Source organism: Athene noctua, chromosome 21 (assembly GCF_965140245.1).
Source record: "Athene noctua chromosome 21, bAthNoc1.hap1.1, whole genome shotgun sequence".
NCBI classification, from domain to species: Eukaryota; Metazoa; Chordata; class Aves; order Strigiformes; family Strigidae; genus Athene; species Athene noctua.
Window position 1 is genome coordinate 11,021,996 of NC_134057.1, and position 27,833 is coordinate 11,049,828.

The window sequence follows — 27,833 nt, forward strand, 5'->3', positions numbered from 1 at the left end:
GTAGGTTTGGAAAGGTCAACTTTTTTTAATAACTGCTCTTCTCTCCAGGTTATGTCATGCAGTTACAAAGTAGTTAGAAAAAAAGCATGAGTTTCTGGGAGGGACTAGTTGTCTTTTAAAAAAAACATTCATATTCATTACATAAATAACATCTGGCACTTCAAGGGGACTCCACGGGACAAAAGCCTTACACTTTAAAAACTGTGCTTGATCCAATTGAGGTCCATTTTGGTGTACTGTAATATGTTCAAAACTTTCACAACCTCCTGATGCCAAAAAAAAAAAAAAAGGCTGTACGTGTTAAGACAGTGGATTAAGTTATAGCAGCATTCTAGCTCCTCTGTAGTTTGGCCAATGATTTCTGGGTTCAGTTTCATTTTAGTTGTTCACTGAGGCAGTATCTAATTTTTCAGAAGGCCTCTGAAAGGAAAAGACTGAAAAAATTCAAAAAACCCTAAGTGTGATTGCTTACCAAATTCAGACTATCCCTTTTTTTCATAAAAAGGAAACAACCTATAGTCAGAACAGTTATGTAGATACTTGATTAAAAACGTAACTAGAGTTGCTCAATAGTTTCAGCTTATAAAAATATTAGTCTGTCACCTCTACATACTTCATGGTGATAGTCAAGCTAGCTTGAAGAAGCAATAGAAGGCAGTCTCATAACAGCAGCACAGTCAAAGAAAAAAAAAATTGCCTAAAGAGAATCAGGCCTGAAGCTTTACTACAAATAAAAATTAAACTCCTATCAAAGTTAATCCCTGCTGGAGGCCCATTCCTCCTTTGACAATGCCACAGCATTGATCATACAAGGCCTTACTGAAAGTGCCAAAGCCATTACACCATTAAACAAAAGTGCATGAAGTAATAATGAGCTAAGTGCTCATCTAGTACAGTATCTGATCTGAAGTCTGAGAAGTGGCTCAGGTGGCAAGACCACTCTTTCATACGTAAAATGTACCATTTTGTTTTGTAGGCGAAATACCCAGAATGGCCCCCACAAGTGCAGATGAACTGTTATCTTCAGATACATACTTGTATACAATTTCCTAATCCATGGATTTTTACTGTAAAAAAAGACTAGTTTGGACTGAAACTAATTGAGAATAGAATCCACTATAATGTCAGAAGAAAAGAAAATTTTGTGGTTACATGTAAACTTGTGATAAGCTTTCTCAAGAAGAGGGTACATTAACAGCAAGGGGACGGGATACGGGAAGGAGCGGTAACGCCTGCTTATGTAAATGTCAGGCCAGCCTCATTGTACACTTTGAAGACTTTCTCAATTGCATTGACATAGGCAGCTGTTCTCAGGTCCAGACCCAGGTTGTACTTCATGGCAGTACGCATGATTTGCTGAAACAGAAAGGGTTGTATGTGATTTCTGCAAGTTTCTCCGTAGGGACTAAACTAGATCTTGCTTGGAGGATCCAAGTTAAGGAGCCACTAGACTGGCATCACAGCTCAGATCCTTTGTGGATCAGTTCTAAAATTTCTTGATTCCCCTTACAACCGAGATCTGAAAGGGAAGGTTACTGCACTGTCCCTTTTCAGGTCTTAGATCAGACACAGGGAGAGACAAGATGGTTCAAGTAGTCTTTGCCCCACTAATTAAAAACACTGCATAGAGGGATTAATCTAAAACTGCTGATGGTAGAGTAAAGCACGCTTAGGTATGTGTCCCAGATTAGCCAGGTAGAGGAGAACAACTAAAAAGTTTCTAATTACTACAGTTCTAATAGAAAATATTTCCTGATTTCATGTGTCAGTCTCTAATGTTTACTAGACTCAGCTGAAGTCAGCCAACCTGGCACAGAGCAGTAACGCCTCATACAGCAACTTCCATTATCATGAAATGGTTATCTACTCCTTTAACTGCAAAGAAATTCTGTACAAATTCTGTACAACACATTCAGAAACCGTTAATGTAAGTACTTTTTCCTATATGTGTATTTACCAATGCAATACTTACCCGGGCAGAACGCTCCATTGTGTAAGCCAACCCAGAGTGGACAATGTCTTTCTCAGACGCACCCTGTAACAACAGGGAATAAAATCAGGGTGTAATCCAAAACACAAAAACAGTAGAGTTGTGTGTGTTAGGGACAATGACATGATGGATTCCCATAATTACTGAAGCTTGCTCGCTCATTTTCTTCTAATGACTGTGTAAGGATCTAAATTGCCTTCACTGTGTCGCTTGAAGAGATTATGGTCAATTCAGTTTTAAAACCTCAGATGTAAGCACTGGAGTCTTTTATATGTTTAGCTTCCTAGATGCCCCACGCTAGCATTTTTTATTGCTGTAGCTACTGTTTTCAGCCTTCAAAACACAAAAGCTCCTGAGAGTCAATAACCTATAGAAGGAACTTGCAATTGTTCTGGAGGCAGTCAGGTTTTAGGCAGGGCATGGATCTCCAGTTCACACACTCAACATCGTGTTAGGCCTGAACAATTCCAGAATAACTTTGTTCCCATTAAAATTTAAATACACAGAACAATAAATAATTGAAGGTAGCCTGAATTAGGATGATTGAATATCAGATTCAATGTTCCATCACCCTGATTGCTGTAATTTACTAACAGTTTGAGAACTGGCTTCACAAAGTACATGCTTTCCCTCAAATACCAATTTGGGCTGGATGTAGAAATTACTAGGCCAGTTTCTATGGCTTGTGTTTAAGAAATCACAGCAACGGCTTTAAGCCACAGAACCCATCTACCATACTATTCATGTAACCTAACAGTTACGACCACACCAGCATCACACTAGATCAGTCTATCATCTGACAGCAGTCTAAGTTCACACACACTTCTGATTTCTTCCTGACAGAGCATGGTTTAATGGTTTTTTACAACTCAATAGAGTTTTTCCCCTAATCATTTGTCCCACCTCCTCCTGAACTTGTGTTTAAAAAACAAACGGGCCAAGGCTTTTAGCTTCCATGCATCTCTGGGCAGAGCACTGCTGTGTTAGGAACCATCCCCTGTTCTTCGTTCTGCGCCTCACTGCTGGTTTTGTTTGAATGCAGCTTGTCCTCTTTCCCCATCCCTCCCAGGGAGCAGCCTATCCTTCCCCAGCCACCTCCCATCACTCTTCCACAGATTACTGTCTCCACCCCAGGACTGGCTCAGGCCAGTAGGACCTAGGTTAGCTCACTGGTCCACATGTGAGAAGCTTCTGTCTTTCTGATTATTCTTGTGATCTTGCTCTGAACTTTTTCCACATCTACAATGTTTGAAGAGAGAGATCTAAGGTGCATGCTTTATTCAGAAGATAGACACACACAGGGTTTATATTGTGGCATCGTTAGTCAGACTTATTGTTCTCCCTTCAGCACAGTTTCTAATGCGGGATTTGCTTTTTGATTGCTATGGATTTCTAAGCTTGTATTTTGTCATTACCTCCAGATCTTCCATTTGAATGCAAATGGATGAGCTCACAACCCATCATTTTACATTAAAATTTCCCCACCACGTATTGCTACACATTAGATAACAATGAATTTTACCTGACATTTCTTTGCCCATTAATTCAGTCTTGGAGGAACATTCTACAATTTTTCATCCAGCACTTGCCTATGTTTTCCTGGCATTAGTTACAGAAACAGCATTTTAAACTCTGTGGTGTGGGATTTTGTTGAAAGTTATTTGGAAATCTAGGCAAACAAATCAAGAAGATTTCCAAAACAAGTTCTGGTGGTGTTTGAGGTAGTAGTTCCCATTACAAAAGCTCCATAGACTTTGATAGCTAGGATTCAAAGAAATCATGGAATCCATGTATTCATCAGATTAGCCAGCACAGATTATCAAGTATTTCACAGGAAACAAAAGCATCAAGAAAAAAAAAAAAGAGGGATTTTTTTTTCCTTACTGGCCTGCAAAAAGAATCATTCCCTGCAGCCTCCCCAGCGAAAAAAAACACCTCACATGGTTTGTCTAAACAATGGAAGATAGTCTGTTGACCTGAAAAACTCCAGTATATGAACAGCAACATCCAATTTAACACTACTGACAAATACAAAATGCATCTGTATTAAAACTGTAGCTTCTTACCAATATTGGGGGTATTTTGCATGGACTCAAGTAAAGGAAAGAAAAATTAGTTTACTTCCAGTATACCTAAACAGTTCAGATCACTTCCTTGATTTGTTTGGCCATCCTAACTATGTACTTATGCCTTGCTTGGGGCTAAACCCTCCATGATAGCTACAGTGGTAAAATTCAGATTGCAGTTACAGTATCAGAATACAGCTACAATACCAGTAAAAATACCAGCAGCAACCACTTACCGATATCCTATCTTGAAATTCTGCTGTAGGCACAACTGGAATAGTTCCCCCGTGTTTCCCAAATTTTCTTTCCAAGCTTTCCTGGACAGACACTAGAAAGAAAAAAAAAAAGCAGAGGGACGGTAACTGGGAAGGAAAGGAAGGTGCTGCCTAACAAAGGGGCTGACCCCAGGACTTTAGGCATTCAGGGGCATGAAACGCAGACTATAGGGACTGGGGGAAAGGCAGTCATTTTTGCTTTCTAAGAAAGGGAAAGATGTTAATTTTTCTGTTTTTACAGGTGAATGTCTCTAACATTAGTAGTCCTGTTGCTGTAGTACAGTCACATGGCAAGCGACTGTGGATTTACTGACCCCACTCCACCAACCTTCTATCTCCTACTGCACTTTCCATCCGCTCCGCTCGCAAAGGAAATGTGGAGTTTTAGTTTTTTCATTAGGACATGAGAAGTACTTTGGTATTTTGAATTTATTAATTAGTGAGCAAAAGTGGAAATGAGCACTTACTGAGCAAGTGGTAGTTTGAATCCCTTTCATATTTAAAAGTCAAGCGGCCATAACTGACGTGGTTCAGGTTTTTCAGCCATTCAAAATAGGATACTGTTACACCACCAGCATTCAGGTAAAGATCCTGCACAGAAATAGCAAATGTCTTGAATTGTGACCATGTGACAGACAGCTCTATAGCATTAAGCAAAAGCAAGCACAAGCATTACACATGAAGTACTAGTTTAAACTGCAGTACAGAAAACAATCCAGTTGTTACTCTTACATGACAACACTTACCCTCTTCTGCAGTCCAGGGACTACTTCTGTTGATTTTTAAAAGAGGACTTGAATTCAGAACATGTGAAGTTCAGGTGTGCTTGACTGACTACTTTCTTTTATTTTAGCACAAGATTTTAATCAAGAAAATTAGGGCATTCTTGGGCCACCTCAGTGAGTAAAGGCTGAAGATCAGCCACTCTTTCTAGCAATACCACTTGACCAGGACACCCTTTCTCTGGGAAAAGATCATCATTATACCTGGATAGGTCTTATTCTTTCAAATTATCACTAGAGGTAAAATTTACTCTATGTGAGCTACAATACACAGTTCTGTCAGAGTATCACCCAGAGACACACCGTTTACAAACAAATTGGCTATTTACTCTGCCTTCTTCCCTTGCTTAGCAGACTATTTAGCTGAGCAAATGTCAGCTAATCCTCTGAAATGCAAAACTACAGATTTAAGAACTAATCGTGGATTGTAGCCTTAGCCTTTCTGTAATAGCTATCTCTGGCCATTTACAGTTGCAGTGAGATCTTTAAGTAATTACTACCAATTGTAAGTAACACTGACACCCACTTCCTAGACATCAGTTGTTAAAAACCATTCTAAGAGAATGAACAGCTATTCAGAGAAACCTTCAGTAAATAAGGTCTTGCTACAATTCACAGAAATATTGCCCTTGCAATGAAAATCAAAGGTCATAATAGAACCTTACAGGGATAACCATGATATTCCGCTCCAAGAAGATTTTGTCAGCTTCAGGAGTCGTGGGCCCATTGGCACCTTCAGCAATAATCTGAAAGGAATCACAGCAGAGTAACTCAGAGGCGTATGTTTGTTTTCATCCATGCTAATTACTAGTATTTAAACAGGCCTTCTCTATTTTTCATTTACATTTGAACTCTCCAACTTACTTTTGCTTTAACCTTGTGAGCATTGGCCTTAGTCAACTGTTTCTCGCTGGCAGCGGGGATGAGAATGTCACAGTCTGTTTCCAGAATACTGCCCTCAAGTGTCTGTGCTTTAGGGAAGCCCATGATTGTCCCATTTTGCTGTTCAAAGAAAACAAACCAGGGTCTTTTTAGTGTGTGTATATTTGTATGACTTCCTTTCCTTCTAACTTAAGACAGCACATAACATCATTCCTACATTTGCTTAGACTAGGCAGAAAAAGCAAGCTACAAAGCTTGGATAACAGTCAGAGTTCCCTTGACTGAGGCGTAACTGCTCTCTGGCCAAAGACAATGGTCACCATTTGGGCTCTGGAGTAGAAAAAAACCCCAACTAACAGTCCCTCTCAACTCTTAAAATACATGGCAAATGCAATAGTTTTCAAACAACTGAAATGACCCTCTGGTTTGCTAAACACAGTACACGCTGCATCACAAAGGACATGAAAGTGCCATTTTAAATTTCAGTGCTACAATGATAACCTTTGTTTAGTGATGGAATCTTTTCATTCTTTTGAGAAAGGGAGTGACAAAGACATTCAAATGCTCCCTGTGTAAAAGACACACAGCAAATAAGCCCCGTAGAGAGTCTAAGCAGAAGATTGTATTTAGTGACAGTGAACTGTCCCCTCAAGTCTGCTTCACTTGGAAACTATATATTAAAAATAAACTATAGATAAACTATATATTGAAGTCACACTGCCAGACAGGCTTTCATTTTTTCAGAAACATCCAATAGGCAAGAAGCAGCGGAAGTCCACTTTGAAGTCTTAAATGTCCATATGCTTGTGATCTCAGTCAGGAATCCTTCAGGACCCCCCTTGCCCTGACTGCTTGAGACATCCTTCCTAGCTCAGTCATAAGGCAAAATAATCATAAACTCCAATTCTGAAACCAAATTAGACTGCACACATGCAAGCCCTCACCATTTTTCTGAGAGTCAGGTCAAAAGTACCACCTGCATTCATGCGTCATCAGGATAAGGAGAAAGCCAGAAGAACCAACATTCCTACGTAATTTTCTAAGTACTAACTGCAGCATCACAAATTAACACCAGTCTACAGTCATCCTACATACTTGCAAAGCTGACAAAAACGAAACTTTCTGCTCAGCTAAGTTTCATACCAATTTGTAATCTTCTAGTTCCTTTGGGTCAATCCCATCAGGATTCCAGATAGAACCATTAAACTCGCCAACAGCAACACATTTTGCTCCAAAACGATGCAAGTATCTCATAGAATGCAAGCCCACGTTACCGAATCCCTGAAGGTGGAAAGAGAAAGGGAAAAAGTAGTTAGCACTTCAGCTAAAAAGGATGATTACTGCTAAGGCTGACATAGCTTTGAATAGCTTTAAGTAGTTCTTCATCTATTGGCATATCTTGGCATTGGATGATGGGTACAGGAAAGATGGAAGAAATCTACGTGCATTCTACTCTAGTCTGACCAGCATTTCGAAATTACACATTGCAGCCAGCGATGTACAGCTGTGCTAAGGTTTTTATGCTGGAAATGCAGAAGGGAAGCATTAATGCTACTAGGAAAGTGTCAAAACTATGACGTTCATCAACACAGGAACGTTACGTGTATCTATTTTTAACTGTCTTAGAGGGGTTAATGGATTTCTGTATGACTATTCAGAGGTTTGACTAACATTTACAGGCCAAGAAATATTCCCTTGAATTCGGGTAAGGAAGGCTTACAAGTGTAAAACCATCCCCCAATGGAAAGCATTAAACAAGAATATCATTAATTCTTCACACTAAATCATACAAATTAGCATGCAGCTATGTAATTTCTAACACCTTTCTGAAGTGGTCCTGTATAAAACAGATGGCCTAAATTCCAATTTAGATTGTCTTGCATTTCATTAGCATGTTTTACATCCTTACAGGTGTAGGAAACCTAATTTCAGGCCATTATTCAACATTCTGGAATGAACCCACATGGCAGACTAAAAGGTCACATGATCCAGGCCAAAAGCCTGTATTAAGTTTCTACGCTGGAAAAAAGCTGAATATTAAATTCCAGTATAGCATAGCTCCAATTATATTTGGGATTTCTGTTTACATATTAGAAGCAAACTTTCATACAACACTTTGCCATGCATTAGGTCTCTTTGCAATGCTGTATCCTTGTTTTCCTAGAAAACTCTTCAGCTCTCCTTCTGGCCATGTTTTCAGTCTGAGTTAACTTAAGTGCCTGTTGGTTAACCCTCTGTCAGCCAAGGAAATGCCACAGTGCAGGGACACGGGTTACCTGCTGGGTCTGTGCAGGGCAGAGATATTTGTTTCAGCCCACTGGTTAACTAGAGGACAACTTGGAGGTTACAATTACTCTGCTATTTCTAACCACCAGTGCACTGGTACTCAAAACAACAGAACAAAGCAATCCCTCAAATCCTCCATTTAACATTCTGTTCAAAGTTGAACAGAACAAGTTATTTCTTTGAAATTTCCGGAATGTATATGCATATTACTGAACACCCGACCCCTTCAAAATTCAACTACATAAATCCTGAAGTCTTGTGAACACCAACAACATACGTTCAACCCTACAAATTTAGGATAAGGTCTTGGTTTCTACTTTTCCCACTGCTCATTCCATAGTGGAACAAGAACATAACCCCCAAATCCTTCTCTCCCTAAAATTTTATTACAAAACAGTGCAACAAATTTTGTGTAGGCAGAAACAGTGATGCAGCTCACTGAAAAGCATGCAATGCCTTAGTTTAAAGAACTCTGGAAATAGTATTCCACTTTGTTATTTCCAGCCTATGTTTACGAAGACTGGAGATTTAGCTTTGTGCCTGTAGAGTGCAATCGAAAGTTCAGTTTTTAAAAAACAGTCCAAAATAAAGGGCACTGATGTTGTTTGAAAAGTGTTTCTAAAGTTTCAGAGTAAAGGTTAACTTGGGAGGCGTAAAACCCGAACAGGATTTATTGCTACAGCCCTTTTTTAAAAGCAGCTCTGCTGGAAGTTTGTTTACTACCTTTTCCCGACAGTTGAAGGAAAAAAGTTACCTGAACAGCAAATGTTTTATCGCCAAATCCAGGCGTCATTCCTAATATACTCATATATGATGCTTCATTGATGAAATTTTCAATTCCGTGGAAGAGACCACGACCAGTTGCAGATATACGTCCATGGATCCCACCCTGGCTGATGGGTTTCCCAGTTACACAGGCATGTGCATTAATATCCTGTAAAACAGTGAAGGACTTGTGAGCTACGGAATTAGTCAAAGAACAGCTGGAGCAAAGTTTTGTAGACTTTAGATATGAAGGAAAACAGGAATCGTAAGAGTCGGAACATGATATAAACTATATATGTTTAGTTTGTAAAGATTTCCCGATCCTCACTCGGTGTGAGCACCACCTCAGCGGTGCTCTAGTACCTGTCGGGGAAATTGCATAATGCAATATTGGATGTGCTCTGTAATTTTTTGTTGTACTTAACTGCATGTTGTGTTAGTTACTGACCGTGACATCTATGTTGCACTGTTAGCAACAAGCAGACTGACAAATCAAAGCGCTCCAAGGGATGTGTCTCAAAAGTAGCTCCTATTACAGCCATAATTTCCATCATTATTCTTGAGATTTCCATCTTTTAAAGGGCTCATACATATCCTTAGACTGGTTTTTCATCATCTTTAAACAGTGTTTAGTGTTCCTTTATACCAAAATCAGTTATTTTGAAACAACAATACAGGCCTAATACCCTTCTGTTGTCAGAATACAGGGATGTTTGATCTCGGGAAAATCTATTGTACAAAGGTTATATGGGAAAAGTTAAATAAGTATTTACTACTTTTATTCAGAAAAGCAATATATGCAATCAAACCTCTAACCTTAATTTGGTGACAATAAAATTAAATTTTCCACATGCTAGATAGCTAGCCAAGATAAAACAGACTATTTCAAACCAGCGTTAATTTTTCAAAGTGAAATAGTAACTTGAAAAAACTTCTTCCAAACGAGACACTGTTTGGGCCTCCCTCTTCTGTCACCACTGGTTCCCATGTTCCCACACCCTGGGAGCACAGTCACACAGTGGCTTGGCCTCCAGCACAAGTGAGAGAGCAGGGATGAAAGGGAATCCACTGAACTGAGTCTGCCAGCAGCCGGATGGGTTGCTATTCCACCAGCTGCATTTTACTGGGAGAGGCTCCATCACTTGTGCCAAACGCATTTGCATGCCTGTGGTGTGAGTGCAAGATGCTCAGTGGGAGGAAGGAAAGGAACAGACAAAAGTAAGTGGATGCAGAATGGCAGGAGATGACTAGGGCCATAATGGAAACAAAAACTATTTATTGTTTGAAAATGATGGTGAGTTGACATATAAAGCCAAAGATAACCCCTCTTAAAAAAAACCAATGAAAGCAATGCCGGGCTTGCTACAAAATTCCTAATTCAGTTTCCCAAAATCTAGCTGCATTGCTCTCTAAGCTGCATGCTCCCTCTGGTGGCATACCAACTGTAAACAAGATCTGTGGTGGTGTTTTGCTAGGAACAACTTGGCCTGGCATTTTGTTGTGCTTTTAGGTTTTCATTCTGTTTCAGATTGAAACTGCATTTTAGCTTTCATGGATTTTCAAAGGAGGAAGTACATTTTATAAATACTTGAAGAAATACACCCTCCCACCACACGCAAGAATGTATTTATTGAAGTTCCTTCCCATGTCCCAAAAGTCAGTTGGACGTGTCAGGAAGTACGTAAGAGGGGAAAGGATGAATTTAATCAAAAACTTCAGCCATATATAATTCAGTGATCCAGAAACTTAAGATGGATTTTCTGGAACAGTTAACATGGTAGTTATTAAAGACTTGCATGGTTTGGCAAGAAAACCGAGCATGAGGTGAGGGCAGGTCCAGGTCTTCCTAGAAGTCACATATACAAACCACAGTTGATGTCAAAGTCCTAAAAGCTTTGGTTTTAAGTCAATCAAAAAAAAAAAAAATTAATACATTTTGGGCCAAAAAGAAAGACCATGGGTTTTAATGAGAAGCTTGAAAAATGGCTTATGGCTAGCGTTAAAGACTTCTATATTCATATTAATAGTCTCTGAACTTAGTTGCCAAAGTGGAGACACTGAATTTTGCTCATTCCTTAACCCCCTTCCATACTGCAATATATTGTCCCTGTCTCTTCAGCTTGCTGGTTCTGTAGGTTGGGTTTTGAGCAGACCTCCCCTCCCTGTTTATATCTATTATTTGACTTTTCCCTCCCACTTCAAGCTACCTGAACACATCTGTGTGCAACCACACGGACTGTGGCTTTCTCAGACAGATCCCTCCCACCGACACGTTATCTTTCCACTCAGCTGAAGGCAGTCCTTCGCACAGCTTCCATCTGTTTTCTGAATTATGCTTCGTTTCACCTTTGTTCCATGGTAATTTTCTGCTCTTAGTTCCCTCCTTCCCCTATGGTCACCTTTATATATTTGGTATTCCTTAATCACCTTTATTTTTGTTCTTGGTGTCTCAACCAGACAGTCATCTGAAACATCTTCCTCTACTTTGATCATTCCACTTTTTACAGCCTTCTCTGAGCTCTCACCTTCCTTCCCTGTATCTGGTCGTTCCCCACAATAGCTCTCAAGTTCCACTATGGCTACCACTCTTCCACTCAAATTAGTAATCAGAGTACTAATGAAAAGCAGAGGGAAGTGGTAGAAATAGGAACCAAGTTTAGACTAAGTACAAGACCTTTAAGAACAGTGCCTTTTCTTTTTGCTGAACAGTTGCAATCAGTAGCATTTCAGACAAACTTAAGTGTATTATAAAAACATTAAGGCTATTTTTCCTTAACTGTACCCTAAAAACCTCACACCAATTAAGTTGCCACAGTTTGCAAGAATATATTTAGATCCACATAATTAAATAAAATTATATGTTTAAGTAGCATGGCAATATATTTCTAGATAAAAGGATTTCTGCAAAGACCAAGAAAACTTTTCTACTTCAAAGCCTCTGCTCAAAACTTACGTAGTGTCCTATGGTACTGGCATAGGTGTCAGCAATCCAGGACATCTCCCTCTCCCCCGTGCTCATATCAGGAGCAGGCACATCAACACCAGGTCCTGTTGGCAACAGTGAAAACAGCTTTTAAGGGCTCAAGCACAAATACTTATCTTCAACCATTATTTCCTCAGGAACTGTGCAGGCCTAGGCAAAGGAGAACTGTTTTCCTGTTTAATCCTCAGTTTATTATGCAAGCAACAGATTCTTCTGGATTCAATTCCGTTTGAGATGCCGTATCATGCCTTTGTACAATACCATCCAAACCTCCAACCTTTCACACAAGACATTCAGTAAAATGAAGATCAGCTTGTCAGTAAAAGGTCAGAGTAAGACAATGCATCAAAAACTCCTTTTTTTTTTGGATGATCATTGCTGTAACACTAGGAAGGGCACTATTTAGGTATGATTTCTATATACCGGGAAGTTAGTTGGTTTTTCTGCATTAGAATTTCTTTTTTATTCCTGGGTGAGTTTAAAAACTGAAGAAAGGCTGTTGCTAGTCATTGCTCTATAGCATATGCATCTGATTCTACTGCTCCCTTCAAAAGACATTACACCTTTCTTGATGAAATAAACCTTTGAAAGAACCTTCACACATCTGTTGTCAAAAAACCCAAATTCTGTCTTTTCTAGATGATTAAAAATAGCATTTTCCCAACCTGTTTAAGATTAGAGGAACTTGCTAGGCAAGATTTAAAACACAATCCTGCCTCTACCAATTTTTTTTCTAAGTGTTTTTTTAAAAGGTTTGTGACAGCTGCATAGTACTAACCATCAAGCTAAAAAGGAAGATAAATTTAATCAACCCCTTTTAATTGTCACTGAACTAACAATCACTGTAGCTGGCGTCGTGTATAGTATTACCCCAGTCACATGTCCATCCATATGTGTGTCTACAGAGCTTAATTTAGATGACAAACACCCTGCCTGAAGAGTAAGAGAATGCAGATAAATGGATATGCGTTCCCAGGAGCAGTTAGACATCAGGAATACATGGCAGACCTTTACCTAGTTGCATGGCTTATTATTCATTTGAATAAGAACCTCCTCCAGGGAAAGATGCTCCATCTAATTACAAGTCGAGCTGGTAACATTCAGCTTTCTCCAGAGGAGGCTTCTAGATAGCAACTCCAGAGAGCAAGTTATCAGAACAACGCAGGGTCCAGAGTCTGGCTGAAACACCTACTGACATTACAGAGGCTGAGGTTCTGCTACAACAGGCACCTCTGCCTCTTGCCTAGCTTCTCTTGCAGCCTGGGATTGCCAGGGACAAAGCCATCAACTTTCTCTGGGACACACTTTCTATTTCCTTCCTCCTTTTCCTCACATATCTGCCAAAAGCCTCAACTGAGGCTACAAGGAACAGCAGCAGTGAAGAGTTTGATATTAGAGGCTAAAATTGCGACAAGCTTGATCCCAATTTTATAATCTACCTCTAAGAGAAACGCGATTCATTTTGGATCCTGTGAGCTCAACTCTTGTGGCTTTTCACAGCAGAACAGACACCAGAAAAAAGTTAAGACAGATCCCTGCGAAATGCACTCAGATGCAATGACTCAATTCTTTGGGGCTCTTTGCTGAAAGTTCTATACCCAAATTATTTACAGCTCTCAAAAATATGGTTATTTAAGGATACTACCTAGTGGATGCTGTCAGTGCACAATAAATCATTCTTACATTTTAACAGTAAAATTGCACAACATACCAATAAAGCCCTTTTTTGCCAGCTCCATGGTAAATCTTCTTGTGATCTTTTCCAATTCATTGTCCTATAGAGGAAATTCAGTATCACAAGAAATCATTAGGGTTTATGAATATTTGCTAGAACTTATGCCCAAGCATAAACAGATGCCCTTTTAGAAAAAAGAATGATTCATGTATTTACATAATTTATATGCCACTCCCTAACAGAGCCTTGGTACTCAAGCAGCACAGGGAACCATGCAGCTTTCTTTCCGTACGTTCTGATCCACGACATGTCAGGACAGTGGCACAGGAAGAACCAACTGTGTTCGTAGCAGAGATTTCCAGCAAACAAATCTGATATCATATGTGAAAGATTTATAACCAGCAACAGCAATCGCTGGCCTGCTGGTTGTGTAATCAGCACAGCTGAACGACTTCACACAAACCCTTACAAGAGTTTCAAGCTTAGAGTATCTGCTACATATTCTAGTCTTCTGTAGGAGTTATTTTAATTAGGGCAAGAAGGCAAGCCTGCAGTAAACCTTTTATAAGCCAGGTTAGTTATTATTCACATTGGAACACTGCATAGAGATGTTTAATGGAGCATAAAACTATTTGTCAAAATAAACAAAAACATTAACTTTTTTCTAAGAGTAATTTAATTTAAGCCTTTATTAACAGTATCAACTTCAAAAAAATTCAGGTTCCAAATTATTGTGTAGTTTCCTGACACTAAGAAAAAAAGTAATAAAACTGAAGTATTCCACCTCTGAAATACAGTCCTTTTAAAAATCGTTTTCCTGCCTATTGCACGCACAAGCTAAACTCAGCCTTTAGAGAGGCAGAAGTGGCAGGAAGTTTTACGTGGTCAGTGATGCCCTTAGACAAGATTTTTTTAACTGGCTGGTTTCAGTACTGCAGATAACCAAATTTTTATCTGTGATTAAGCTTACTGTGTAGTTCTTGGGATTGATCTTGACACCAGCCTTTGCCCCACCAAATGGCACATCTACAAGAATGCAAAGGAAAATCATTTTACTTTTTCAACAACAAAGGCAGAACACACGAGTAATATGTATGAACAATTATATCTTTGATTTTAGCAGTGGTTTCGCCACATTTAGGGCTTCACATGCATAAGCTATAATCTGATCTAGGTACTCCTATAAAAAAAGGAAATCTTTCAAGGGCAGCTTGAAAACAGTCTTTGAAACTCAAAAGGTCATGATTTACATTTTCTATGCTTCAATATCTTGGCACTTGTAGAAACAGTAAGTTTTACAGTTTACCTCCAAAATTTTACTTTGGAAATCCTAACTGAAGTGTCCCCATACACATTAAGAAATTATTTTGTTTTCTTACACACGATGTACAGAATCTCTCCAAACTCCCCTACAATTTAGCAGCCATGTATGAATTATGCTTCTTTATAACCCATAAAGGAATTTTATCCTTCTCTCTCCACAGCTCCCCTGCCTGAAGCCTCCATCTGTTCCCCCTAGAATTAGACCCCTCCTAATCCAAGTTTGTCATACTTTGATTTGAGTTCAAGATGCAGTACTTTTACAGGAGGGGATAGCTAGCAGAATTTGGACTTTTCAAATGAAAATGCAACTTTATTCAAGTATCTACATTAACAGCAGAGGAAATATATATTATTTTGGTCACTATATTTCTCCCATCTTGCTAGAGATTTTAGTCAGAGATTAATGTCTAAAACTTAATTTAATCCTTTATATGTTTTCTGTAAATTACATCAGTACTGATCAAAATGAAAGATTGTGTCCTTGCTTGAAAAATGATCACTTACCAACCACAGCACATTTGTATGTCATTAGAGATGCTAAGGCTTTCACTTCATCCACACTAACATCCAAACTATAACGAATACCTGCAAAATACACGAGAAAAAAAGCAATTAACTGAACAACTTCATAGGTATTTATAAATCAGTGAGGTTAATTCTACACCAGCCACCTATAATGTGCAAGCAGGTAATTTATCAACTTATTTGCTTTAAGACTTAAGGAACAATTCCCTATACTGTTACTTAAATAGGTGTCTTAGCAGAAATTCAATTCTCTATTAAATAGTTTAACAGCACTACTCAACCTTGGAACAAAAGTGAGCGTTTCTTGGGAGGAAGATGAGCCAAGCTGGTAGGTAACTAGGAGCAGAATTTTCAAGAGGCTGCTAAAGCTCATCAGCATTCCTTAAGATCTTTAGCTTTGGACTTCATTCATTGTCTAGACAAGATGAGCTTTGTTCGTGAGCATGACTGATCAGTACAGGTTATCACCAAGACCTTTTTGCCAGAGTAGTGCAAGCTCCTGGTAAGTTATGAGCCTTGCAATACTTTGGCTGTGGACCAACAGAACCATCCACAGCTTCAGGGCTCTGACTGCTACACACAGCCACGTCACAGACAGCAGCAAGCCACGCCGCTGAATCAAATTTGTTCAAAACATTCTGATGGAATAACTCTAACCCAGCGAGCTTTTGCGACCAGGCCACCCATCCCACAGCCCGAGGAAGGCAGCCCACACCTGCGTTCCCTGCTCGGAGCCACCCAGCAGTGTGCTGACACACGGGCCAGAGCTAGCGGCTCGGGTGCAGAATGAATCATCCCAGCCTTGGAGGCAGTCTAAAACTGAGTGGAAAATGATTACACAAAGGTAGGGAGATCTGTCACCTGCCTGATGCTTACCAGTCTTCTAAACAATGGGCTCTAGCTGTCCAATAAATTGATTGAGCCCAAAGTTAAAATTCATGTATCCTGGAGGTAGCTGCAGAGCAGCAAATACTTAACCAAACTGACAGGGCACAGAGAACCACAGATACCTAAACATGATAAATTTAAGATCAACGCAGTGCCCAAAGTCATGTGGCTACAGCACAAAAACCCTACAGCTATACATTAGCTTCTATCCAAGCCTCTCCTACATCAGAGCACGTAACAGAGCCATGAAGAATTTATCATCCCCACCTCTACTCCCCAAACCCTTGGTTGCAGGTTGTGCCAAGCTGCATGGTGGTTTGTAGCAGGCACAGAGTGTCCTTTAGATGCTAGGACAAGGCGCTACAAATTTCCTATTATGTAAAGAGAGGACCATATTCAGGTCCTCAGGAGTAAAAAAAAAAGGCTAGCATACATTATCCAAACTAAAGCACTGTGCTGCTATGAAAGCCATTCCTGAATGCTCTGGAAACAATCCCAGTTTCAAAGGAACTGAGTGCCGCTGAAATAAAGCTGAGGGCCAAGTGCTGCTTTCTTATGTGAGCTCAATCAATGCGAGAAAGGACCATGCCTCTGCAGAACGGAATTTCAATTGGCCTGTAGATGGGGGAAGGGTGGTCGCCAAAAGCAAACCAGTTTCTGACTTGGGTAGCTGTAGGGTGTTAACATCTGGGCTTTTAAGAACCCTCTCACAGGAAGTAATATCTGAAATTTAAGTGGGATCTGTCAGAGCCCAACAGACCAGCCCAAGTTACAGCATATGTGGGTTTTTTAAACACGTTTCACTCGGCCCCTCCAGAAGAGTGGGTGGTTATCCTTCTGTCAAGCCCTGAGCGTGAACACCAGCTCCGACAGCACTGACTGTCCTACCCGGACACCGTTCCCTCCGGGTCCAGCAGGTACTCTGGGCAAACTGTCATCTGAGCATTGCCCAAGCCAGCGAAGTCTGAAGCCACAGTCTATGCTGGGCAGAACTGAACTCTGCCCCTCCACCCCCAGCTGAGCTAGAGCACTGCATATTTATTCAACCATATATTTATTCAAATTTCAAGTTGCATACGCAAAGCAGTTTTGCTATAACTATACTCCTGCAGGCACATAAGACGCTGTTCACTGACACACGGAAAGCAGCAGGGGGACCAAACAGGTAGGGCTGGCTCTTTTGTACGGTTTTAACGGGGAAGCAAAATCCAAAAGGAGAGGGCAGCCTCTTCTGCACCTCGTGTGGAAGATGGGATCTGAAAAGGCAGAAGCAGCAGTTTAACTAGAAGACTCGTGCAGTTACATCTCCAGTTTCCTTGTATCACAGCCAAGGGTGACTCTAAACGTTAGTGTAATAAATGTTAAACTTTCATACCAAGGAAAATAGAGAAAAAGCCCCAAGACTAACAAGGTACTGAAAGGCTTTCAGCTGAGGGGCCTATTTGTCATCCATGTACATATACCACAACAGGGAAAACTTTTAGACTTGAGGCTGAAACTGTCTTTTTCTGGATATGTTCCTATTTTTGAGGAAGATCTAGCTTCTAATCTAGCTTTTAAACAGCTTTAATTGAAACGGCCTGTCCAATGGCTTCATCTTCACAAGTAGGAGACTAGTCAGTTCTCAGAGTTGTGCTGACTTCACTAGCCACTTTGTTCCAGTTTATCTGCTGAAAACTTTCATTACAGTGTCAGGCAAAGTTCAGTGTGGATTCCAGGTTCCCTGGGAGGTGTGAGGATGTTCCCCTTCACTGGCATGAGTGGATCACATTTAAGATGCACTAACGTTTCATTCCTTTTCACAATTTGGCCGGTTACCATCTTCCAGGAATTGTAGTGACTCTACAGGAGGCCCACCTCTTGACAGGGAAGTTATCTGTGCTAAGCTGTTAGGACTGATGAGGAGCAGGCATCGGGGAATGCTGCACATTCCAGCTGCAAGCGGATGCACAAAGATAAAAGACTTGATTTCTATTCTATTTGGACATCAGTGAAATTTAGTTTGACAGCTTCCTAATTTGGCAGGAGGAGAGCATTGCCCTGCATTTGCATGGCTCTTCTGGCAGTGTTACTGGGCATTCAATAGCCTGAGTCTAAAAATGGACCATACACACAGATAAAACACTGGGTTGGGGGTTTTTAGAAGATTCTTAATACATAAGCAAACGAAAGTCACTGCTATGCAACAAGATTATAATTTTTTTTTTTTTTTAATGCTGGCAAGTTCCACACAATAAGTCTCTGGAAACTTGTGACTTTTACAGCAAATTAGTCACCAAAAAATAGCCTGAAGAAAGCCTCAAGTTACAGTATGACTCACTGCCATGGAAAATACTTATCATTGGAAAACATACAAATTCTTGTTCTAGTTGAGAATTCTCTTCCCTTGCCACACCCCAACAAGTTAAACAGTATGCTAAGAGAGACTTTGTTTTTCTATGCACAAGACCTTTCAGATGAGGAAATGTTTTCAGTTTAATTCTGTTTCATTACTGGTCAGTATAAAGAGAAGGCTTTATCATCACACTGCAATGTCTATGCTTTTAATATATCTTTATGATCTGTATTTTGAATGATACTATACTTCACCATTACCTCTTGTACTGAGCTCAGTCATTGTTTTGGCCAAAGTAAAATCTACTCATGATTTAAGCTTAGCTTGTTAGATCGATGCTATGGATTAATTTTCACTTTTCCAAATGGAGGTAGCAAAGCACTTGAAACACAGTATTTTTTTTAAAAAAAGTCAAAGTAGTAATTATCAGTAAGACTGTATTTTGGATTCCGTAATAGCAGTCAGTTACCATTTTAATCAGCAGGCTTGTAGTAAGGCACTTACTAAGGCACGTAACAAAGATCTTGATTTCAAAGAAGACTGGTGATGCATCCTACTAGATTTTCCATTGTACCGCTTTCAGTATGTTCCATAAGGTTCAGTGTGTTTATTATGCTTCCTTAGAACACGTGTACAGAACCACCAACTTTTGAAGGATGATTCCTGTCTTTCAACATTTAGGGAAGTCAGTGTAAATATTTCCTGATCTTCTAGTGCAGTAATCTTAAATGGTAGTACCTCCGTATGCCCTCACCACTAATCAGCGTGACATATTCAAAGACTCAAAACTAAACAAATGCCATCACAGTTCAGAGCAAGCCAGTTGGTGAACTGCTCCTCCTGCACCAAGTATCTTGCAAACTTTAGCAAGTCTTGCAAGTTCCCCAGAGCCTGGAAGAGATCTGCATCTTGGTCTGAATTATTAATATCTAACCAAGGCTTTTATCCTGCTTTGACGTCAGTGTTTTCTTCTAGTTGTGATCATCTTTTGAACTTTGAAACTAATTTGGGTCCTTTGCAGATGAAAATTCTTGTTAAGGTGGTGCATTTGTTCTGCTCACCAATATTTGCAAAATGCTTGCTCATCAGAACAAGCGTTCCAGGGCAGCAGCTATCCTACACTATCCATACAGCACTCAGCGAAACAGATTTCATGATCTCCTTTGAAAGTTTTTACAACTGACTACAGCCATATTAATCTCCCAGTTAGTAACACTGGATTCTGCAGTGGCCCCATGGGTTAACAGCTTGCCTGACCCTGTCCAAAGCTGACATTACATCCAGAGCCTAAAGGAGCTTCTGTCAAGATGCTCACCTTGTTCAAACTACTCAGCAAAATCCATAAATCAGCTTCAGCATTTATTGTAGTGCCTTAGTTCCTTAATGTTTTAACTCTGGATTATGTGCAACATTTTCATTTAGATGAAGTTTAGGAAGTCAACAAGCCAGACTGATTATACTACCACCAAACTCTACGTAATCATCAACACCTAACGTAGTAGGAACAGATCTTCCAAGGAATCCTTAAGCTCTTTCAGAACAGGTACATTTTTCTAAATCCAGAAGACAAATCCAGCTGTCCCTAGAAGGAAACTGCTTAGCCTTATTTAACTATTTGCAAAGTGTGGTAAACAGCACAATGACAAATACGGAATTATTGAAGATGAAGAAAACCTAACAAAGCAAGATGAGCAATTCAGTGCTGGAAAACAACAACATTGCACACCAATCAGCAGCAAGAAATACTCAATTCAATTCACTAACTGCCAAGAGAAGAGATAAAATATTTATCTCTTCCCACACAGCATTAGCCAGCTATAACCTGGGGCAGGAAAGACTGCCCTATGGCCACATCCCAGCATTCTGATTTAACCACAAGTACCTATTCAGTGACCATAAGGTACTCAACCAGACAGAATACTTCGGTATCCCACTTCTTGTATACTTTAATAAGCTGTACTTATACTTGAAATAAACATATACACATTTTTTTTTCATTCCATGAAGAGAAAATAACAAGAATATTCTCTATCAAAAAATAACGTGGTGCATCATTAAGATCCTGTGTTTGAAATGCAAATATAGCAAATTTAGCGTACCGCCAGGCAAGGATATATTGCCTAAATCTATGTACTCAGAATAGGGCTGTGAAGCAGAGTCTCACCTACAGAGCTGCCTCAACCCTACTTACAGAATTAGGTTGCTCATTAAACTGCACTCAACGCTGTAGTAACAAGGAGTGACAGAGAGAGATGCAGTAACCCCACTTCCACGCAGACGTTAACCCCACGTGCATGGGTGTGTGCAGAGGGCGGAAATATCCCACGAGTTGGCCCTGGTTCATCCAAATGCCATAGGAGCCACAAAACAATAAGCCACCACAGTGCTGACACGAAGAAGGCAAATTCCATGCTCTCCCTCAGGGTTTATTTCCTAACAAGACGGAGGTGTTACAATTCATGCAACAAAGAATACATGCCAAGATGACCCGGAGAACAGGAGAGAGACTGTCACACAAGAGACTCCCCTCCTCACCCCCTCCAGCATGTGTTTATCCAGAAAGCCCAATGCTGAGAGAGGTATGATCTCTCTATAAATAGACAAGGAGCCAACAGTAGCAAGGGAAAACAACTATATAAGATCAAGGACAAAGGTGGTTACTGCACAAACAGTATGAGCTGATTATATGAAAAAGCTGAGACTGAAAAGATTCATAGCCAGAAGCGCAAGGCATAGCCCCCTACAGGAGTATCAGAGGGAAAACCACAGAACTGACTCACTGGGAATTGCAACTAGTTTATTAAAGGACAGCAAAGCACAGGACATCCATTCCTTGTCTTTTTTTTTTTTTTTTCAATTTGCAATTTAAACATATATCCACTGTTGTACCACTCTAAAGTAAGTTAAGCTACAATAAGAGGACAGAAACCTATAAAAGTAAGGCCTCGTATAAACTTCAGCTACAACACTGCAAGTGTTAACACAGTTCAGCTAACTACTTTTTTTCTGTGTAACCCTGATATTCCTTTTAAGTTAGATGAGTTTCCACAGCTTATTTCAGGTTACAGATGGTCTGTGTTACAGTTCCACCTGTCCCATGGTCCCTAGGGTACATTTCCATATCTTCCCCTTGAAGACCCCTGGGCCAAAGACACAGCATCAGAACTTTCATCCAAGAATGACTTAAAAAAAGCAAAGCCACCAACACAGCCCCAGGATGAAGAGACCTCTGCTGAAGTGAAGATACCTTATAGAACTACTTCTTACTGCCCCCACTTACAAAGGGGAATAAAAAATGTCACAAGAGTCAAGAGAGCACATGGAGTGGTACTGGTCCAACTCCTGCAGGTAAAGCTTTTTCCTTGGCAAGTAAGGTTATCATCATGATATATATGTACTGTTTTAGACAGGATAATGTGTACAACAGAGGCTGTTTGATGACTGGGCACTGAGATCAGCATCAGCATCACCTCTGCAATTGGAAAACTGCAGCAAGTGTAGCATGAATAAATGTCACCCTGTGCAGTAAGAAACTCATTAACATGAACTCGTAAGTCCAGCAAGAAGGATAAATCCTGACAGGCAGAAGAAAGGAGCCAAAACTAGAAAACAGAAAAGTTCTGTAATGCAGAACAGCTCCTTCCACTAATCAGCCAAGGCAGCACCACACAGCAAATCAGAATCACTCACCTCCGAGTCAAGTGAGCAAATAAAGAATCATCTGTCTTTATGTACACAGTGTGAGCTTTGAGGTAACATATGACAAAGTTTCTCAAAATTCTTATTAACTGAAAGTTAGACTAAATCTGCTCTGGAGCTAAAGATGGTTTAAGTCTTTCTGAACTGTGAAAGCAGCTGAGACTTGGTTAAGGGAGTTTGGGTGAGCATAAACCAAAGGTCAGGCTGTTTCCCAGCTCTGATTCATTTGGTTTCATTGATAATGGAGCCACTGGACAGTCGGTTATCATGAAAGCTTATAAAAGTTTTAAAACCACTTAATAGCTTTATCCCTGCAGTAAGTGCTGCCTAACAAACACGGAATCATTTCCATAGTACTAAGCAGGTAGGAGCTCAATAAGCTTGTATTATTTTCTGAAACTGACCCATTAATGAAAAGAGCCATCAGCAACCACATGAAAAAGCAGCTTAACCACTTCTACACCTTTCATGGAATCTGATAGAATTATTTACAAAGATTCATTATTGTAAGTAGGAACTGCCCAAGTACTTTTCAGCAGTCATCTGTATTCAGCCATCTCATTTCCTGCGCCCTGTCTGTTTGGGTTAGTTCTGGCGGCAGCTGTCGGTGCAGTGAACGCGAGCAGCTGTGGTTTCCTGTTCGCGCTGGCCACCAGCACGCAGGGCACCGCACGAGCGAAGGAAAGAATGATCTGACCCACTGCATTACTTCAGCTGCCACGCAGCATCAGTCCAGCCGTACAAACACTAAGTTTAGAACGTAAGCAACTTGAGTTCCAACACCAGAAAGCTTATCTCCATGTTCTCAATGGGATGAGGAGACATCTAATTAAACTTTCCAGCAAACACACTGCAGAAAACAGAATCTCTACAACCTGGACTTGCATGCTGGGCATGCTGCAAGGCCTTACCACCTAAATGGGTATATTCATGACCGTTCTTGTAAAGATTCCTAAAGCACAGAAGCACACCAAAACAAAAGGAATCACCACCTTCTCAAGCTGCAAAGGTTTGCAACCCCTGAAGTAGAATTAAGGATTAATTTCTACAATTAAATACGTAAGCGCCACAAGGTGCAGTACGAAATGTTATTCCTGGGTCCTTTCAATGAGGTGGAAAAACTCCACAAGTTATGATATAAACCGAAAAAAAAGCCTGTTTCAGTACCTAGTGCCAGTTTTCGTGAAAAGCACTTCTGTTGACCCAATGAAGAATCACCTGCACTACCACGTAGTGACAACTGTGTCCAACACAATCAAGTTGATTTGTGGTTTTAGACCTGTTTTGGGGGAAGAAAGGAGAGTAGGAAAAGCCATTAAATAACTTCCTATTTTTAGTAACTAGGCTTTAGATCGTCAGAACTAGGGTATTAAGAGCATCGTACATCTCAAATAGAAATATGACAGTCAAGTTTCCCACCAAGGTGTAGAAGTTTGCCTATGCATAAAAAGTGTAAGGTTGTACTTGAATTTGCCCTCATCCAGGCCAGTCCATGTGGTCTGCCATCGCATTCCATTTCTGTAACAGGCCACAGTCACCCACCCACTCAGGAGCCTTATTTTCAAAGCAGACCTCCTCTTCTGGCATTTACTCTGCTGCGTTATTTCTACCTGCAGGCAACAGAGAAGCCAGCAGAGGAGGAGGAACAGCAGGCCTACCGCTCCAGGAACTGACATTTCTGCCAGCAGCATACACAGGTGAGTTTTCAACTGGCTTCATAAAGATCCACCTCACATTAAGAAGTTTGGCACTTTCCAGATTTGGGCTGGACTACTAAGCAGGGGTTGAGGATCACCCTAGAAGAGAATGAGCAGGCAAAGAAATTGAAGGTGCCGTCTGACAGAAGGAACATAGTCTAACTGCTATAACACTAAGTGACAAACATTTAGTAGAAAGAGAAGCTGCTAAAGTGCAGATAATTCAAATGTTTATTTAGTCTCTGTTTCCTCAACTCACTCAGCTGTGTCCAGGTTTACAGCATTTAAATCAAGATTTTTTAACTTGGTTTACAATACAAAATCTTGGTTAGTTCATGGTTAAATTTGTAAATGACCTTATAAACAAGAAGGTATACAGAACTAACATACATTTGGTATGGATGTTCAAAAAGAAATGAAGAGCAAAATTAAAGGAAGACTGCCTTTAAAAGACCTAAAAACATTTGTTTTCCTGCATTCCATACTTGAATCTTAAAGTGCACTTTGATCATTTGCCTAATCTGCATACAGAATAGTATTTAACATTCTCTAAACAGCATCTTTTATCCTTCAGCTTATGTAAGCCTCAAGAAGTACAAGAGATGAGCATTTAAAGTACAATACTCCTTAAAAGAATGCCAGAGACAGCAGCGCATCCCTACTTGCTCGCAGGGATTACCTAGCAGTAACTAAACACTATCTCCTTGTTAGTACGGAATACGCATCCTTAGAAAAGTTACTACAGGGAACCTTGTTTTATCAAACTTTACTTGTCAGTAAGTGCAAAGTTAAAGTTCACAGTTCTGCATCGGAAGAGATCTGGAAGCTTTGTTCCTCCTACTGCTCTGCAAGCCTTCCAGATGCCAGTTCCCCCTTTCTTTTAAAAGGTGGCCTTATGTCCCTTGCTGTTTCCTGCCAGTGTGAATTAACTTGCATTGGGTTCCAGTGTGTGGGACACTCACTCCAGCAAGTTTTCCCGTTTCATACTATTACAGAGTTTGAGTTGTATTTCACCAGGCTTTGCTTTTTTTTTTTTTTTTCTCCTGTGGAATCTACTAGGATTCTAGTTTAAAAATCACTTTTAGACAAAAGCTCTTAAGCTGTGTGTGCATTCCAAGTGCTTCAGACATACCATAAACACAGAAATATCCTTACCAACCCTTTTCTTTGCAGTTTGAGTAGAAATGTTCTACTTCCTCCCACCTTTTTCTTTGTAGAAGGTTTCAAGCAGTGGATCTACACTTATTACACATCCCATTTAAAATGACTGGAAAGCTAGATCTGTCATATGATAGTGAGTGAATTCCTAGAGAGTGTTAGAAAGTGAAATCCATTTATGATCACTACGCTGAAAAGGAGTGGAAAGGAAATATCATTTGCAAACCCTGCCCTAAACACGGAAGGGGGTGGGGAGCAGCACAGGAAGAAAAGGACAAACTACTGAGACTTCCTACTTTGGCTGTCCTTTCCTACTGCCTTGATATTTACAGTTGCAACTTGCCATAAATGCTCCAGTGTCAGTGCAGACAGGCATAACAAATGCTATTGAAAAATCAATAAATTCCATCGAAGATTTAGAGATGTAGGTATCAGGACAGAAGGTACCCGATCACCCAACTGGTGGTTTTTGTTGACATACAGAGTATCTTATAATTCTTTCTTGTGAAAACATTAATTCCTTCAGTTCTGAGCAATACTAATGTGAAATATTAGAAGTTATCATATATTAAATACTATCTCATTACTTCATTTGCCACTGTATCTGCATCTTGTTATGCAAGCCAGGATCTTAGGAGTAACACAGGCTGTACAGAAAAGGATTTTTTGTAAGCAGCACCAAAAAGTAACAATCTAAACAGTGACTAACTAACAGTGTAATAACTGTCAGTGTTTTAAAAGAAATTATAGCAATGGCAGAGAAACAGTAGCTCCACACAGAGTGAGCTTCAGCGACACCCAACTTCAGCTACAAGTAAGTCTGGTGCAGGTAGCTCTTGCTCCAAGCAATCACCGGGAGGTTGAGTGAGCCTCTTTTGGGTAAGAATTGTCACATGACACTCACTATGTACTCGATTTTAGAAAGTCAGGAACCCCATTAACAGCACAGACTGTGCTGCCAAGAGAAAAGTCCCGTGTCATGGATGCCCACCAGTCAAACTGATTATCAGGAACACGTTTACCTAACAACACCCTTCCTACTCTATTCTCAGAGATCTTCACTGATAAGAAACCGCAAACTTTGCTTTCTGCACCCATCATTATTCACCATGAAAACTGGTTTACACTGAAGAAAGAGAAACACATTTACAGACTGTACAAGCTCTGGTTTGAGACACAGTGCTGGTCTCCAATCCTGAACTGTCCAGAAAGATCCGAGCTCCTGAATAAGCTCTGATGGCCATCTGTGTTTGTTTTTCAAGGAAATGCCATCTATCTCGGCCTAAAAGGGAGCCTGATTCCTCTGCGACCAGAGCTGATCCCACGGGAGCTCAGCTCTGCTCAGCTCCAGCAGGATTCACCCTCCCGGTCCCTTCGCACAGACAGGCTGCTGGTCTCGCTTATGCCAAGTCAGCTTTCCCTGGAAAAATCCCTTTTGGCTCTTCCTGCGCGTCCAGCCGATAACTAGGAGAACTCGTTATTTTTCTCTAGCGATGTCTTCTGGGTGAGCACCGGGGTTTTGCGGGCACAGCGTGTTACGGGACAGCTGCCCCAGCTCCCGGCGCTTCAGGCGCGGAGTTCCCGCACGTTTTCCCACACACACACAACCGGGGGCTGGGTCCCGCCGAGGGATCGCGCCGGCCGCCCTCGCCCCTGTGCCCCGCCCGGTGCCGAAGGCCGCGCTGCCGGACCTCGCACCTCGGGTAACCGGGAGGTCAGTGCCGGGGGGCCGGGCAGCACCGGGGGGCCAAAGGGCTGCGCAGGAGCCGCCCTGCTCCGGCCTTCCCTGCCGACACCAGACACCGCCGGGGGCAGGGAGGCCGCCGCCCCTCCCCGCCGGGGGGGCTCTTACCGGCCGCTGCCCGGGCGGGCGGCGGGACCCGAGGGCCGGGGCAGGGCCGCAGGGGCACGGCGCGGGGGGCTGGGGGGAGGCGGCGGGTCTCACCTCCCTTGCAGGGCGTGCGGTGCTGGCTGTGCTGCGCCCGGTAGCCCTCGATCACCTCCCACTCGCCGTTGTCGCGCTTGATGGGGAAGGAGACGCTGAGCACATGGTTGCAGGGCTTGATGATGCGGAGGATGCCGCGGACGCGGTGGCGCCGCTCCTCCATGCTCTCGCGGGTGCGCAGCCCCTCCACCAGCTTGTCCTCCACGATGTTGGCGCCGCGGTCGAAGAACCCCTCCACCATCTTGAAGAAGTTGGGGTCATCCTCCTTCTTGGCCGCCTCGCAGTAATGCCGCCGCGGGCACCGGCCCCCGCCCCACGCCGCCGCCGCCCCTCCGGCTGCCGCCGCCGGCCCGCCCGGCTCCGCGCCCGCCAGCACCGAGCCGGCGGCCAGGCGGGCCGCCAGCAGCTCCCCCAAGTAGCGGTACATGGCGGCGGCCGCCGGCGCTTCCGCTGGGCGCGCAGAGGCGAGGAGCGGGCTGGCGGCGCCGGGTCCCGGCGCGGAGCTGCTCCCCCACAGGCGCGGGCGCCGCCGCCGCCGCCTTTAAACGGCCTTGGGGGG

The 27,833-nt window shown here is 41.6% G+C and overlaps 1 protein-coding gene across 1 annotated transcript; it reads right to left on the minus strand.

Annotated features, from left to right (window-relative positions):
* Positions 1–27,821, minus strand: GLUD1 (glutamate dehydrogenase 1). Its single transcript, XM_074924355.1, has 13 exons — positions 27,275–27,821; positions 15,532–15,612; positions 14,675–14,730; positions 13,741–13,804; positions 12,000–12,094; positions 9,036–9,215; positions 7,139–7,276; positions 5,978–6,115; positions 5,779–5,859; positions 4,799–4,922; positions 4,293–4,384; positions 1,973–2,035; positions 1–1,356 (listed from the first exon to the last, which is right to left on the minus strand). Exons 1-13 carry the CDS (start codon positions 27,699–27,701, stop codon positions 1,237–1,239), a joined length of 1,659 nt encoding a protein of 552 aa, XP_074780456.1. The 5' UTR covers positions 27,702–27,821; the 3' UTR covers positions 1–1,236.
* Between the last annotated feature and the right edge of the window lie 12 nt (positions 27,822–27,833).